Source organism: Neolamprologus multifasciatus, chromosome 13, assembly GCF_963576455.1.
Source record: "Neolamprologus multifasciatus chromosome 13, fNeoMul1.2, whole genome shotgun sequence".
Classification (NCBI taxonomy): Eukaryota; Metazoa; Chordata; class Actinopteri; order Cichliformes; family Cichlidae; genus Neolamprologus; species Neolamprologus multifasciatus.
In genome coordinates, this window is record NC_140451.1 from 11,772,945 (window position 1) to 11,788,528 (window position 15,584).

At 42.1% G+C, this 15,584-nt stretch overlaps 4 protein-coding genes across 13 annotated transcripts in view; 2 read left to right on the forward strand and 2 right to left on the reverse strand.

Moving 5' to 3' along the window:
• mymx (myomixer) overlaps positions 1-2,243 on the forward strand; it is a 27,801-nt gene extending 25,558 nt beyond the window's left edge. For 3 of the 6 annotated variants that reach the window (XM_085183683.1, XM_085183686.1, XM_085183684.1), the window contains exons 33-34: positions 277-423; positions 525-2,243. In XM_085183683.1, the coding sequence (XP_085039809.1) occupies positions 277-423; positions 525-790 (413 nt within the window). In that variant the 3' untranslated portion in view covers positions 791-2,243. The remainder of the gene's footprint in view (positions 1-276; positions 424-524) is intronic. The other 3 variants (XM_085183682.1, XM_085183681.1, XM_085183687.1) reach the window with 2 other exon arrangements.
• Positions 2,244-6,064: 3,821 nt separating this feature from the next.
• On the reverse strand, positions 6,065-10,975 carry ntpcr (nucleoside-triphosphatase, cancer-related). 2 transcript variants are annotated; one of them, XM_085183701.1, is made up of 5 exons: positions 10,866-10,975; positions 10,298-10,460; positions 10,106-10,202; positions 9,252-9,467; positions 6,065-8,748 (listed from the first exon to the last, which is right to left on the reverse strand). In XM_085183701.1, the coding sequence occupies exons 1-5, from the start codon at positions 10,897-10,899 to the stop codon at positions 8,671-8,673; spliced, it is 588 nt and encodes a 195-aa protein (XP_085039827.1). In that variant the 5' UTR covers positions 10,900-10,975; the 3' UTR covers positions 6,065-8,670. The 2 variants fall into 2 exon arrangements, with proteins under 2 accessions (XP_085039827.1, XP_085039826.1); XM_085183700.1 differs by having other exon boundaries at positions 10,106-10,211.
• A 1,341-nt stretch (positions 10,976-12,316) lies between these two features.
• Positions 12,317-14,919, reverse strand: map10 (microtubule associated protein 10). The gene has a single exon (XM_085183694.1). It carries the CDS (start codon positions 14,794-14,796, stop codon positions 12,322-12,324), a length of 2,475 nt encoding a protein of 824 aa, XP_085039820.1. The 5' UTR covers positions 14,797-14,919; the 3' UTR covers positions 12,317-12,321.
• A 340-nt stretch (positions 14,920-15,259) lies between these two features.
• Positions 15,260-15,584, forward strand: part of sipa1l2a (signal-induced proliferation-associated 1like 2, genome duplicate a) — a 79,603-nt gene continuing 79,278 nt past the window's right edge. For 3 of the 4 annotated variants that reach the window (XM_085183692.1, XM_085183691.1, XM_085183693.1), the window contains exon 1: positions 15,262-15,579. The gene's annotated coding sequence lies outside the window, so the exon portion shown is untranslated. Of the gene's footprint in view, positions 15,580-15,584 lie in introns of all 4 variants that reach the window. The other variant, XM_085183688.1, reaches the window with a different exon arrangement.

Below are 15,584 nucleotides of genomic sequence, written 5' to 3' on the forward strand. Positions count from 1 at the left end.
GTTTTACGTACAATTTACAATTGATTTATTTTAAGTGCAATGATTTTTATCAGCTAATGTAGTATAAAAGATTTAATTTCACGGCTTTGAATAACCAAAGAACTAGTGAATGGTTGTTGCAGGTACAGTTGGTACCACTAGGGGGAGCTAAAGTATTGTCTACTTGCATATTAAAACAACATAACTAAGACTGGTGTTAGTACAATAAAGGGTTTTGCTTTTCCTCTCCTCTGTCACTTTAGTCCTACTTTTAATGTTCTCTCTGACCCCTCCTAGATGTTGATAAAGGCAGCTTAAAGCAGATGATGACTCACAGACTCTCTGGAGGCTTCAAAGACAACGCCTCTTCCTCTCCCCACTCCCCTTTATGCAGTGGTCAGGACTGGCTAAGTAGCAAGCGTCGCTCCCACTCCTTTACTTCATGTTAGTATACAGCTAGTAAAATACATTTTAGCATTTATAATCTATAATATCTGTGTTATTTTTTTTGTCTTCTAATGTTTTCTGTTTGGTGTTTTTTGCAGCAACTTACCAAAAGATCAAACCCATGTTGCGCACCCCTGGAGGCAAAGGCTTGGAAACAGGCTCCAACTACTGTGTGACTCTGGTGGTGGGAGACAAGTCAACAGACAGCGCATCAGCAAGCAGAAGCTCTGAGCCTCCACTGCTGGCTTTGGCTGGGTGGGAGCAGGACAAATATCAGGACGCAGCTCTGAGGAGCTACGTGAGCCTGCCGCGGCCACGCAACAAGTCTGTCTTCAAAAAGTTCTTTGGGAAAAGGGACCTCTGAGTTTATCGATGATGATTTATAGAGATTGAAAAAAATTGTTTCGAATGTGCAGTGCACATATTAAAAACAGTTACTACTGACCATATTTATGATTAAAAGACATACCACAGTTTTATTTTTGACGGATTTTATAGAAATCACTTAGCTGGCTTGAAAGTCCTTATAATAAATAATTTTTATGAGTGTTTATATTCTTTTTCGCTTTTCTTGTTCAAGCAAAAAGAAGAAAAGTGTATGTGTGCACTGTGTAGTTGCAGATTTGAATCTGTATTCCTTCTTTTTGTTTGAGTAGTAGTTCTCTTTTTTTGGTAATCTTTGTATAGAAACCCACCTGCTCAGCAGACGGTCTGTTTAGAATCCCAGTGGTATCATCTTGACCTGGTTATGACCAAGTATTCACCATATCCTCAACTCACGATGCTCGTTGTACTATTACATCTTTACAGCTCCTCTGTTTCACATGTTTCATGTGTGTGCGCGTGTGTGTATGAGTTTGTGTGTGTGGTGCACCAAAATAATTTACTTAACCACAGATCAGCAGTTTGATACTGCCGAGCTTGTTTGATACAGATACTAATGTAGCAGAGACTATTAATAATAAAACATAAAAAAAAAAACTTGCTGTGGTTGTGATTAAAAGAAATCATTTCTAAGACAGTTTTGCTGAAAATTTCTGTTGCTGGAGCTTTGTTGTCATCTCGGGAGGCTTTGAAGAGAAAAAGGATTAGATGAATAGAGAGATTAAAGGCCAAGCTAGGCTAAAATTACCCTCACATCATTAGTCTTATTTTTGCATATGTAAACCTGACATCATTCAGAAGCACCAGATCCAGGAACTCTGCAGACATGGCTGCATAATTAGTCATGCATAAAGCATTTTTAACACTGTTTAGCATTACAAAATATCTACTGATTCCCTAAAAGATGCCTCAAACAGATGGCTTAGAACACAGAGTGCGCATGAAAATACACTGAAAACTGCAAAGTCAAAAAATATCTTAAAATGCTAATTATTTCCATGTGTGATGACCTATAGGACCTACATAAGTATGAGCATGGGCTGTGTTTGATCTATTAGAGCAGCTCATATCAGCTGAGGTGCAAATGCTGTGTCTGAAATTTTAATTTCAAATTTGAAAGTCCTCACACTTCATGCAAAGGCTAAAAATTGCTGAACTGTTAATTCAAGTGGAAGAGACTACCATGGCTGAACTGTTTTTGGGAGCAGTTTAAGCTGTGGAAACATTAGCTGAGCTGAGCTTGAAGTCTCTGTTCTTGATCATTTTCAACATGCACTAGTTACATGCAGACCTTCATAACATACTATGATTGTACCATTAGGCCTGCACATACACATTAAACTATGTCATTTTACCCTGCAACCACTAAATAAAATTTGTGTTGAGTAACACTATCACTGACTTTAAACCCCCCCCAAAACAAAACAGTTGTGAACTTTTAAGTCAGACCATGCTGCCAAAAGTCACAGTGTGGTCTTGGCACATACCTATGCATACACACATGCACAGAGCAGCTACAGTAGCGTGTGCAATGGAAAAAAGTTTGAACAGTTTTGCATTTGTGGTGTAAATTTGTCAGAAGCACCCAACAGAGGCATTAATCACAGCAGGTCGACAATCTGTGAATCATTATCCACACGCTGTAGAGATGAATACCTCTTGACTCGACCCTTTCAATATCCTGCAAAGCGCTCCATATATTTGTTCAGTTTATGTAACGCTGCGATAATCTATATGTCATTAGAGCACTCTGCGGTGGAGGAGTTAATGATCCACAATGACATTCTTGATATGGCATAAAGCTGCTGCATGTACATATGGCAGCTATTTTCTTGATGTACACTGAGTAGAAACGTTTGAGGGTTTTACTCTCTCTATATATTTTTTCTCTTTTGTAAAGTTTTGGAATGACGGACACATCAGCTCAGCGGCCCTGAGGGGAGCAGTACCAGCCAATCAATGGCTCACCATAACCCAGATCATTGTGTCCTCTTTGCCCTCTGACCTTACATATCATCCACTGACAGCTCCTGCTCCTTCCTCCACAGCTCCTAGGGGCTATTTTAACCCTCCTCTGAAGACACAGTGATGCTTCTGGAGGCTTCGAGTTTAGGATCATGTAGCGGAGCAATGGATACCAACTCACACCCATGCACCTCCGCTCTTTGTTTGATACGTTTCCTCTATCTAACCACTAGATACTGACCACAAGATATATCCAACCCAGCTGATGCAAAACTGGCCATGTTCCTCTTACAGGATGTATGACTCCTCACACATGACACATTCCCACAGGAAATAGGTTAGTGGTTTCTCTTGAACAACACAGAATTGTTACGTTGAAATAAATATACAGCTGTGCAACCCATTGTATGAATAGTAAAGGGGAAAAATGTGCATTTCTGAGATCGTGGAAGGATTTATTTATGCCATTATTTCATGTTTTCTTTTATATTATTTTCATTCTGTAAAGTGAGCTTTTGCAGGAAAGGTATGCTGGCAGCTCAGGCAAAGGCTTTGAAATCCAACACTGTCTGCCTCCAGCAGCCCCGGGGAGCCCATGAAGGTGAGGTAATGGGAAGAATGGTTTAGGAGCTATCTGCGGTGGGCAGCAGGGTGGAATAGTAGTTAGGAGCCCGGATCAAACGGCATAATTTCCACTGCCTTTGGATCCTTTCTGACATTAACTGCCCACCTGTCAGGATCCGCAGACTTTTGCCATACTTATTAGCACAGTAAGGTGTGGACTGACTCAGGATTTTTTTTACCACTATGTGGTGTGGGGACAGTGGACTTGGATTATCCATTGTGACTTGGATTACTGCTGGGTTTAAGGCATTATACACAGACACAATAGCTTTTTGGTATTATCCATCCTGCCACAATACAAGGCTGTGGAGATTGATAGAACAGTAGCAGTAGTAGTAAAGTAGTTTCAGTAGTTAGTGTGTGTGGATTTTTACACAAATCTCTAATCAGTCTAATGATAATCCCCATGCAGCTGAGTTATAGCACCTAAGGCTCCTCACTCGTGGCAGAAGTAGAAACTAATTTTAAAGAAGTCCACTTCTGCTATCTGTGCACAGAGCCTTTCAGGTTTATTTGTGTAAACAACCGACTGAGTGAACTGCATGGCACAGATATTTGTGGAGCCGGTTTGGCCGTTGCTATGTGAATATTTGGCTTGTTAATGAGCACGCTGCCAGAAGGCTTTCTGCAAGGTGAATTAAAGCTCAGATAGCTTTCTGGGAATATATCTGAAATTGCAAAGTCTGGTTGTAATACTCTGGGGGGGCCAGGTGAAACCTAGTGGCAAAAAAACCCAGAGAAAAATATTAAAGCTCACATACCCAGGCTACACTGACAAATGACCTTGATTTAAGGGGAGTATTGCTGAGTACTTACCATGTGCAGGCTTTGGCACAGAGAAATCTGACATCACAGATGTTAAGAAGCTTTAGCCTCAAATCTTACAATAAATCATAGTCATCTCGGGAAATAAAGAGTGAATTTGAGATCTGTTTTTTGTTTTCTTTTTTTGGGAGAAAGTTGGACTTGTTGTTTATCTCCCACATGGTCTTTGAACAATATGTTAGATTCTTATCAGTAGTGCTTGGCCTTTTGGCCAAGGGCTTCTCGGACAATATATCATACATCCCCCGCCTCTACAGCTGTCAATGTGCCTCCTGGGCTGGTGCCACATAGTGCAATAAGTGGGGAGAAATTTCCTCATCTAAGCCCCCAGCTCCCCGCCACTCTCACTCACACAGCCCCAACCCTTCCCTCCAACCAGAAAGCGCCCTTTTGTCCTGGATTGTTTGTAAGCTCTTTGCATTTCTGTGCCCTCCATGTGCTGGATAAAGGGTGGAGGGTGTCACACAGACATCTGTCACAGAGATATGGTGAGAATGCATCTCTGCGATATGGATATTAGTTCACTTCATATTCATTCAAATTGTTCTACAGGGTGGGCCATTTATATTGATACACCGTAATAACATGGGAATGGTTGGTGATATTAAAGTCCTGTTTGTGGCACATTAGTATATGTGAGGGGGCAAACTCCTCAAGATGGGTGGTGACCATGGTGGCCATTTAGAAGTCGGCCATCTTGGATACAACTGTTGTTTTTTCAATAGGAAGAGGGCCATGTGACACATGGCCCTCACACACAACTTATTGGTAATGTCACAAGAAAAACAATGGTGTGCTTGGTTTCAACGTAACTTTATTCTTTCATGAGTTATTTACAAGTTTCTCTTAGTTCACAGATATTGACATGTCGAAGAGGTTAACACATGAGGAGCGGATCGAAATTGTGTTGATATCTGGTGAACGCAGTAACCGGGTCATTGCAGCAGATTTCAATGCAAGACACCCTACAAGACCACCCATCTCCCATGCTACCAGTTTCGTGAAACTGGTTCAGTGTTGGATTTGCCAAAATGTGGACGCAAGAAAACTGTCACTAATGAAGAAACATCAGTGGCTGTCCTAGCTTCATTCAGCAAGAGCCCACAGCATAGCACTCGCCGCATGTCACTGGAGAGTGGCATTAGTCGAACATCCCTTCGGTGGATATTAGCTTCTCACAAATGGCACCCTTACAAACTTCAGCTACTGCAGCATCTCAACGAGGATGACCCAGATCGGTGCACAGAATTTGCAGAATGGGCAAAACAAAAATTGGAACAGGACCCTCAGTTCATGCAGAAGATTTTGTTCAGTGATGAGGCAAACTTTTATGTGAATGGTGAAGTTAACAAACAAAACCACCACTATTGGTCTGACATTAACCCACATTGGATGGATCCCTCCAAGACTGTTGGAACAACAAAGTGATGGTTTGGTGTGGTATATGGGATACAATGATAGTGGGTCCATTCTTCATCAATGGAAACCTCAAGGCCACTGGATATTTGAAATTGCTACATGATGATGTGTTTCCCTCTTTATGCACTGAAGCTGGCACGTTCCCTGAGTTTTTCCAGCAAGATGGTGCACCACAACATTATGGGTGCCAGGTCCGAGCATTCCTAGATGAACAGTTTCCTGGAAAGTGGATTGGTCGTCGTGGGCCAGTTGAATAGCCCCCAAGGTCTCCCGATCTGACCCCCTTAGACTTTTATCTTTGGGGTTATCTGAACGCAATTGTCTATGGTGTGAAGATACGAGATGTGCAGCACCTGAAACTACGGATACTGGATGCCTGTACTGGCATTTCTTCTGCGGTGTTGCTATCAGTGTGTGAAGAGTGGGAGAAGAGGGTTGCATTGACAATCCAACACAATGGGCAGCACATTGAACACATTTTATAAGTGGTCAGAAACTTGTAAATAACTCATGAAAGAATAAAGTTATGTTGAAACCAAGCACACCATTGTTTTTCTTGTGACATTACAAATAAGTTTGATGTGTCACATGGCCCTCTTCCTATTGAAAAAACAAAAGTTGTATCCAAGATGGCCGACTTCTAAATGGCCACCATGGTCACCACCCATCTTGAGGAGTTTGGCCCCTCACATATACTAATGTGCCAAAAACAGGACTTTAATATCAACAACCATTCCCATTTTATTACGGTGTATCCATATAAATGGCCCACCCTGTAGATTACCTTTGATGGAACAATCCTCACAGTTAGTACACATTAATACAGTACCTTCAAGCCCCCTGGCAATACGTCTATTGTTCCAGTCGCACAGTGGTTGTATATGAACAAAATCGTGGTGTTTACAGAAAACCACAATAACCATATATCATAACATTACCATAAGACTGGGAACAAAACACAGTTGGTTTGTGTGTGTGTGCATTTTGACACATTTTTACCCTTATACATAGTCATACATTGGAGTTACATTCACACAGAACATATTGATCCTGTTATTGGGTGATTTGCGATCTTTATTGTTGAGTACTTTCAGCTCTTCCAACCATTCCACCATTATTTTAAACCATCAACTTTACCAAACTATCTATTTTACCATTTATTCACTGCTTTAACCGAGTTATCACTACTGTGCCTTGCATTCACTTCATTGTTTGCACTGCTTATCCATTTTTAGCTCTGTATTCATGCTGTTGCGCTCTCAGCACATGGCGTCCAGGTGTTACAGCTGAGCTTTGTTAAAGCAACCCACAGTCTTTCTGTGCTTTCCTTGCCAGCAAGTGCCCCCGGCTGGGAATCACTTCTGTCAATGATATGCCCACAACATGACAGTTTGGACAGCATGGTTGCTAATTACATCATAACGCATCGAATGCATCCACACACACCCTTGATATGGTACAACTGGCAAGGCCTTGGCTACTGTTACATAACCCATCTGCTGTCTTGCTGCAGGGTGCTGACAATCACCTTCCAGTCAGGAGAGCCGCCTCCCTCGGCGCTACGCTTTGCCTTGCCCTGCCCTGAACCGCACCGTCCACTCTGCAGCAGCCACAGCAACATCATGTTGCCGTGTTAGCTGAAAGATGCGACCAGTGAAATGTTGACTTTGAAGCCGTTTCCGCGACTGCTGCTGGTGCCAGCGGATCCAGCCGTACGTCAGCGGAGCCCACAAAACAGATGCTGGCGCAGCAGCGTGTCTGACGCACATCACAGCTGGCAGCTCTTTCTGCAGCCAGCCTGACAGGTTACATCAGTTATACAAGCGTTGTTTTTATTTTATTTTATTTTTAAAGGGGGGGGGGGAAAGTATTTTCACTTTGAAACGACCCAAAGATGCTTTGGTTTTGAGACAAACAGCTTTGCCAGAGGGTTTCTATTAAAAACCTTTATGCGACTGCCAGACTGTGGAGCTCACGCAGAGAGAGGGAGAGATTCCACTTGCAGCGAGCTGATGCAAACGATCAGCAAACTCGGGAACTTTGAATGTACTTGAGCTACTTCACCTCACTCATAGCCACTGGCACAGCTCATCAAATTTTTTAATATCTGTTTACTTGTAATCAAAATATGCATTTTACCTTTGCAAGCCTTCATAAACCACTTTGAAGCTTTTTTGTGAAAGCATGCCAACATCTCAAAAACCTTAAATCCACTGATGCCGTTTATCCTTCACTTTAATCGGACTACGCACTGATATTGATGAATATCTCATGACCGAGTGTGGAATCCACGCAAAGTGCAACATATTTATTTGCGCCGGAGAACACGAAAACACTTGCCAGTAAAGAAAATGAACAATAAATACCCGAGAAAAACAAACTGTTTATTTTTAAATTATTTTCTGTTCACATTAGACGATGAATAAACCATGAAAGGATGGGCTGCATCGTTAAATATTGATCGACTTTCAATGAGAACAGCCTCAGGTTGATGAGACAAACGGAGGCTCGCATAGCAAAGAGCTAAATGAGTCAACAGGGGCACGGCTTCGTTCGCCCCTTTATTAAAAACGGCAGCACCACCTGACTTTGTGGGGAAAATAAAAATTAGATTTTATACTAACAGAAGAAAAATGCCTTCTGATGTCTCTATAAATCAGTTAAACAATAAAGACCTGTTTTTGAGGCTTTGACGTATTCACCCAGAAACTGAACTATTTCCCCGCTGTCTTCCATCTCACAATCAATTATTCAGCATGCACACCAGTCTGAGGCTGTATGAGAAAGGGAAGAAAAATTAATTGTGTACATAAATAAATGCATGTGACACACCAACTCCCCCAGCAGCCAGGGATGCCTCTAAGCTTAGGTCGCAACCCCAGTTGCAAAGCACGGGTAGATCCTTTTAATCGTCTCGGGCTGTTTGAACTGTTCCAGCGCTGACACTTAGAAAACTTGTAGTCAGCAAAGAGCCACACGCGAGCTGCAGGGTTTTTCCTTTTTAGTGGCTCCATACGAAGCTCAATATTAGGCTTTCAACTTTAAACATTCCTGCAGTGTCTCTAAGATGTCTTGTAGAATAGCATTTCTGTTCTCCTTAGACACCTAAATGGGAAAAAGAAACAAGTAAACAAAGAATTTAGAAAGTGTTTGTAGCCTGTGTGAGCAGAATATACAGCCATGCATTAAATACAAAGATTAATATGAAATAAATATAGAATATAATGTCCAATGCCTAATCTGACCTGCTGTAATACAAGTAAAATTACCAATGGTATGTCTTTAAAAAAAGGTTCATTCTGCCTCATGTAATAACTCCCCCAGCATGAGAGGGAGTACAGTGAGTAGTTTGCATGACAAAATCCATAACTGAGTCTTCCGCGATTAATTATTTTGACATTTGAGACCTCCCTTTGTTGTTAAATCAGTCACGCATGTTTTAGAGTTAATCCTGCCGTAGAGGAGGGATAATGCAGGGCATGGCCCCTGAATGTTACTGAACAGACTGCTTCCTAAGGCCAAGTGGATGCAGCCTAAGCAGAATCCTATAGCTATCAAAATCTGTTTTAAAATAGCAGGGAAAGCATACTAGGATTATTTATACTCACAGTGAACACCTTGACGTCCCTCCTGTTCCGCACCTCTTCGACCAGCCCGAGGGGTTTACCTTTAGGGATGGGGATGGTGCCCAGGATGGTGCAGGAAGAGCTATCTAAGGTCTGTCTCACTGCCCTGATGAAAGACTGGCTGAAGAGCTCCATTTTCCCAATCTCATCAATGACAAACACCTTCCTGCTGCTGCTGCTTCCATCCGCCGAACCAATCTGGAGATGAACAGTGCAGACATTAAATGGAGTAGTGGGGCTCAAGCTAACAATTACTTTGTCATCAATTGATCTTTAATTATAATGTCAGCAAATCCTTTGGTCTGTAAAACACCAGAAAAAAAGAAAAGAGAAATTTCCTAGTTGCTTAAAATCAAGCACAATCCATCTGAGGAGCTATCTATTCATTTAAGCCCTAAAGACTATTTTGGATGCTTAGTTTGGTTAGTTAAGGGAAACATCTTTTACAGGCAGACGCTCATCGTTTTAATATTTCACGTATGACTGACACCGAAAGCGTTTTGCGTGACGCTACACTGCAGATCTGCTGTGATTACAGAGAGAGTGAGATGAAAGTGAACCACGCGCTGCCGAGGCACAGACATCTTTCTTTACAGCGCATGTGTAGGCGTCACTCCAGGTTCACTTTACATGCCGGATTAATCACGGTCAGTGACAGCCAGACGGCACCACGAACACTAAAAATGTCACTGTGGAATTTACGTGTTTGCAAGCTTCCAATTATTCCATCAGTTTTCAGGAAAAAAATCAAAGTGGAGTTAAGAAGGGAGTCTTTCGCTTGCTGTGATCTACTGATGAGGGTGGCTTTTAAAAAAGCCCCTGTGCTGCTTACTTACATTTCTGAAGAGGGGGAGAGACAGATTTTCAAATGAAGGCAAGTCGACCACATACTGGCCAACTGTGTACTCCCGCCTGCCGTGAGGCTGGCTGTCTCTACTGTCTCTGCAAGTTAAAAAAGACGTGAATCAAAACAAAGTGAGAAAAAGAGAGCAGGCAGTTTGAGTGAGATTGCATGACAACACCGCTACCTGATTCTGGACAGGTGGCCCCTCGCTCCTGTCAGGGTGACCACATCAAAGCCGACTCTCCGGCCTCCTTCCCTGACCTCCTCCGTGTAAAAGCCTTCAACTCCCACTCCTGATGACACTAAAGCCTCGCAGGCTTTCTGGACCAGGGTGGTTTTTCCCACACCTGAAGGCAAAACAGACAAACTGTCAAACAACTGAAATATCACCGTTTCAAGCTGAGGGATCCTGCCTAAGTATTACTATGGTAAATCAATGTATTTAATCCTTACAGCTCTCAGACGATTAGGTAGCATAATATATTCATGTAAATCATCAATCGCGTCACTCCATCGTTATAATAATACTAAGAATAATAAACACAAACTAAACGAAACAAAAAAAAAAAAGGCTGAAACGTTAATTGGGTTTGTTACCCGAATAAGAGTAACTGGAACAAGCTAACCTTCATTCAAATCAACGTTAAGACTGACTTTTTCTTCGCTGGGACTTAAAACAGCTGACTGACCGCTTTAGATTTACAGCGACTTTAGCTTCAGCAGCGCTGGGTGCACTCACTGCTGACTGTTACCTGGAGGTCCTGTCAGAAATACGTGCTTGAACATTGTGGTTTCCACCGTCCAACATGTTCCTGCAGCTCTTCCGGACACAGAGTTGACGCATGCGCAGTAAGAGGTAAGACTTAGGACGGCACATTTAACGATTTTTTACATGATTTTTTTTAACCAAATCATCTATAAAAGACAAGTTAAATGGGTACATTTATATATAAAAAAAGTTTGCCATAAACAACTTATTTTTCTTTAAAAAAAAATAAAACTTGGGTTTTTATACAACTTTAATATAGAGTTTAACAATTTAATGTGAAAGAACAATAAATTGAAGAGGTCAAACAAATGTAGTGGAACAACAAGTCCAACATTTCCAAGTAAAGGTTAGTGAAGTATACGGTTGAATAAAACTAACATTTTCCGAATTATTAAGGTGCAGCTGATTAACTCTTTTATGCAAGATGCCTTGTATGAAATGCCAAGACTGCCCAAATCTTATATAAATAATATTGCTTGAAATCCATCAAAAACATAATTTAAGTAAAACGTGTAATTTAAAAAGTCTAAAATGTGATATAGATTACTATTTGTTTGAACTTGTGTTGCATTTCTTTGCCTTTGTATTCATTCCCCTATTGATAACGTTCCAATTTTTCAGTTTTATCCATTGCAAAGTTATTAGTTTAAGTATGCATTCATGTGTTTGTGATTATCTTCAGATATGTTAGGACAGCCATTTCAATTGTGGATCTGACAACAATGGATTAATATTTAAAAATTTGACCCAACACACTTTGACAGCCTGCCCTCTGAACACGAAAACAGAAACACATAATGAAATGTAAAAAGAAAATATTGAAACAAACCAACTTCTAAATAGGATGACACATACAAAGAAAAATAATAGTTAAATACGTATGAACAAAGAAATTTAAACAGATAGTAATTTAAAAGACATAATTGAAAGTGGTATAAGGTTGTATCATGCCTGATCATTTATTTATCTGTATACATATAAATATTATTTCCATAGTCTTTGTTTTCCTTGTCAAATGATATGAGGGCGTAAATGGAAAGTAGCAGGTGGAATTGAAAGGAAATGCCCTGAAATCAGGAGCTGCTACAGGACCTGGAGATTTTCAGCTTGTGACTAAATCTGCTGATTTGGCGCTTTTATGCTAAATGATTTGCATAAATGGCACGCTTATTGAGAATTTTCATCCTCTTATATGTTATCTAAAGACTCATGGCCCAAAGCTTAATGCAATTATCTAGTAGCTCCAGTATTAACTGAGTGATTAAGATAAAAAATGATTGCAAAATTTCCAAAAACGTCTTTATTCAAGAGCATTTGCAGACATTAAGAAAAGGAATTGGATATACAAGTTGATTTCTTTGCTACATACAATACTACAATTCTTGATGTTACCATAGGGTATATTTATATGCTTCCCCCCCCCCCCCCCCCCCCCCCCTTTACATAGTGTACCCAGGGAGTTTGCTGGCCACTAGCTCAGAGATATGCTGATACTCTTTCCTAAAATCCAGAGATCCCAGTTCATCCTCCAGTTCCTCTACCTCCTGGGGTTCAACGGAGGACACAGAGTCTGCAGACAATCCTCGAATGGGGATGCTGTGGTTGGCTAACGCGCTCTTCTGACCTCTCGATGACATCAAGCTCTCAGTGCAGGAAGTTATTTCCACTCTGCCACTCGCTGACATCTGCTTTCTACTTTGCAGGGGGGCTGACCTGTCTCTGTCACACTCATCAGAGGAACAGCTGAGGGCAAAGGTTTGGGTACGAGGTCGGATGATGTGTGTACCCCTCAGAGTATGCTTTGGAGAGCTGGGGGCTTTGATGGGCACAGGAAGGGGGACTGATCTTCTCTGGATGATGTCGGATTCCGAATCAGAGTTCCAAATGCGAACTGGAGACTTTGGAGTCTTTGCTCTGGAGGGCTCGGGGCTGCTCAAAGGGTCAGGAGAGTAGGCATCACTGGGCTCGAGACTGTTAAAGTCATCAACATAGTCTGCTTCCTCATTTCCATCCCCGCTGGAGTCTGAAAATGAAGACTTTGAGCTGCTGCGTCTGCGGCTTCTTGAAGATTCAATTTTATCTCCGCGCCTGTCAGATTCAGACTGTGATTGATCTGATTTGCTGTGATGCTCGCTCTTGTCTTTGCTTTGGGGAACACTGTCAGTATCCACGCTGGGGATGTGAATACATTTCGAGACTCTTTCAGAAAGAAGAGACTTTTCTGAAGTTGTCGGAGAGCCTCTGCATTGTTTACCCTTGACTTTCACATGCTGTTTTTTCTGTTTTAGTGTGACTGTTTCCTGTAGCGCAGAATCCCGGCTGATGCTCTGCATCACCGTCTCAATATTTTCATTAAAATCAGAGCTCCTCTTTATTACAGACTTCCTTTTTCCAGACTTAATGGTTTTATGACCTAACCCAGTCTTTTCGTTTACTTGTGTTTTATTCTGTTTTAACTCCTCACATTCACGACGGCTTACTCTGAGAGGAGAAATCTGCTTCAGCCTTAGATTAAACGTTTTAGTTGTTCCACACACAAGCTTCTTCCTGGGTGATTTACATGAGCTTTTACTCTCAAGCAACATATTTTCTTTTTTGTCCTTTAGTTTTACAGAATCAGGTCTAACTATATGTGTGGAAACATTTCTGGGGGAATGAAAGCGTCTCAGATGAGGAAAAGTTTCCTGTTTCATAGATTTGGTTTGTGCCTTCTGTGGTGTGTTTTTAGCTGAAAGCTCTGCAGAAGCAGGCCTGTATATCCAAGCTAGACTGGGGTGAACAGTCAAGGGCTGGTTGCTGTTTAGCTGTGACAGTTCAACGAGCAGAGTGTTTAGCAAAGGCATCCGCTGTAAGGCTTCCCCGAGGACATTTGGAGGCATTGTGCTTGTTTGTTGCTTTCTTATTTTCGCATCGTGTCTCACTTCTGAATGCATCGCTGGAGAACTTGGACTTTCCACTTCCTTTTCATCCACTTCGTCCTCTGAACGTGAATCTTCAAAAACAGGAGCTTCTGAATCCAGAGTCCATGATTTGTAATCACCTTGTTCATTTACTCCTTTTTCCTCTGCAGAATAGTAAAGATGTGGGGGACAGAATACAGTTAAATCCTCCTCAGAATCATTTTCAGCTTGGTCTTGTGGTCTGTGTTCAGTACCATCAAACACGTCATCGTCTTCCTCCTCCTTTCTATCTTTACTTAACAAAACTTCTGCATTTACCTCCGCTTTGCTTTGGGCTTTTCCGCTACACTGTGGGGTTGGTGAGCAGACATTTCCAGAGTCAGGAGGCTGCGATGTAGACTTGTTTGTCTCCTTGACATGTTCTTGTGCCTGCTGCCCTCCAGACACTCTCTCCCTCTCTGTGATGTGTGGCAGCAGACTCGCTCCTAGACATAACAGTTTATAACTCAGGGACATTGCTCCGACTTTCTCCCCCGCGAGGTTGCATATAGAGACAACAAGCCCCCTTTCTATGTGATAGGAGGGACTAGAAATCCCCCGTTCAGTCACATCCTGCCTGATTCTGTCCATCGCTTTAGCCAGTGATATCAGACAGGAGCCGACTAACTTGGGACTCTCCTCTGTAACATCCAGCACCATACCATACAGCGGGGTGTTGGACAGCTGTACGTGCAGTGAGATTAAGTCCATTTTGAAGAAACAACACTTTCCTCTGTTAAAGGCGAACATTCCAGGTTTCTCCTTTTCATTGTGCCCGGGGTTGTTACTGCTCCCGCTGATCTGCTGCTGTTGCTGCTGTGACTGATAAATTAGCAGCGTCGGAAAGTTCAGGAGTGTGACTCCCAGAGCCAACTCGTTAAGGATTTTACAATTTTTCTCTACTCGAATGTATTCCACTAAAAGCTCCAATGAAAACAGAGTCTCCGGATTATCGCTGTTTGGTTGTCCCGACATTCCGAAAGCTGTTTGGCCACAGAGAACTAAAGGGCTAACTATCAAGATGTCAGATAATCCGCTAACAAGCGCTTTTAGCTTCCATCGGCTTCCATGGAAACAGCTGTCGCGAGGGTTTTACGTCAGAACGCGAGATTTGTGGGAAATGATGTTTCTCTACATACGACGCGGACTTAATTAATTAGCCAGTCGACAATTTCGGGGGAGGTGGGTTTTTTGCGCGTTTTATTTATTTTTTAATAAAATAGCTATTACTTAAATTTGGAGCGCTTGTTCACAAGTTTAAATCGAGAAGCATAGAAAGCACAAAAAACGATAGACGCGGAAAGAAAAGCGATATTCAGGTAGTTCGAGGGAGTAACTTTCCTGCAGTTCACCAGATGGTGCCACTGTGGGGCTTATTGGACTTATACCCTAAAATAGACTTGTGGCAAATAGCAACAAGGCCACCAGACTTAGTTTGCAGGACAGTTTCATTAGACGCCTTTAGGTTCTTGTGGAGGGTTAGGGTTTATCTGGTAGTCTTCCTTCAATATTAACCTACAAACCTATATGTATAGGTCATCACAGGGGAGCGGAGTAGCGGTGGGCGGAGCCTCGCTGCGTGTCGTCATCACGCAGAAAGGTGCTGGATGGGTATCGCTATGGTCCGCGCTACTTCAGTCTGCCGGAGACTGAAAGGGGGAGATGTGAGAGCGACTACGGCAGCTTCAGCTGGCTTTACCTTTTACGGATAACTAACGCCGTTAACAACCGGGACAGGACACCGGCTCGGATTTGAAGGTAAG

Coding starts and splice junctions, on each gene's coding strand:
- ntpcr (XM_085183700.1), bottom strand. CDS start 10,899: ATGTTCAAGCACGTATTTCTGACAGGACCTCCAG. Junction 10,461..10,865: donor ATTTCTGACAGGACCTCCAG/GTAACAGTCAGC, acceptor TTTTGCCTTCAG/GTGTGGGAAAAACCACCCTG. Junction 10,212..10,297: donor GGCCACCTGTCCAGAATCAG/GTAGCGGTGTTG, acceptor TTTAACTTGCAG/AGACAGTAGAGACAGCCAGC.
- map10 (XM_085183694.1), bottom strand. CDS start 14,796: ATGTCGGGACAACCAAACAGCGATAATCCGGAGACTCTGTTTTCATTG.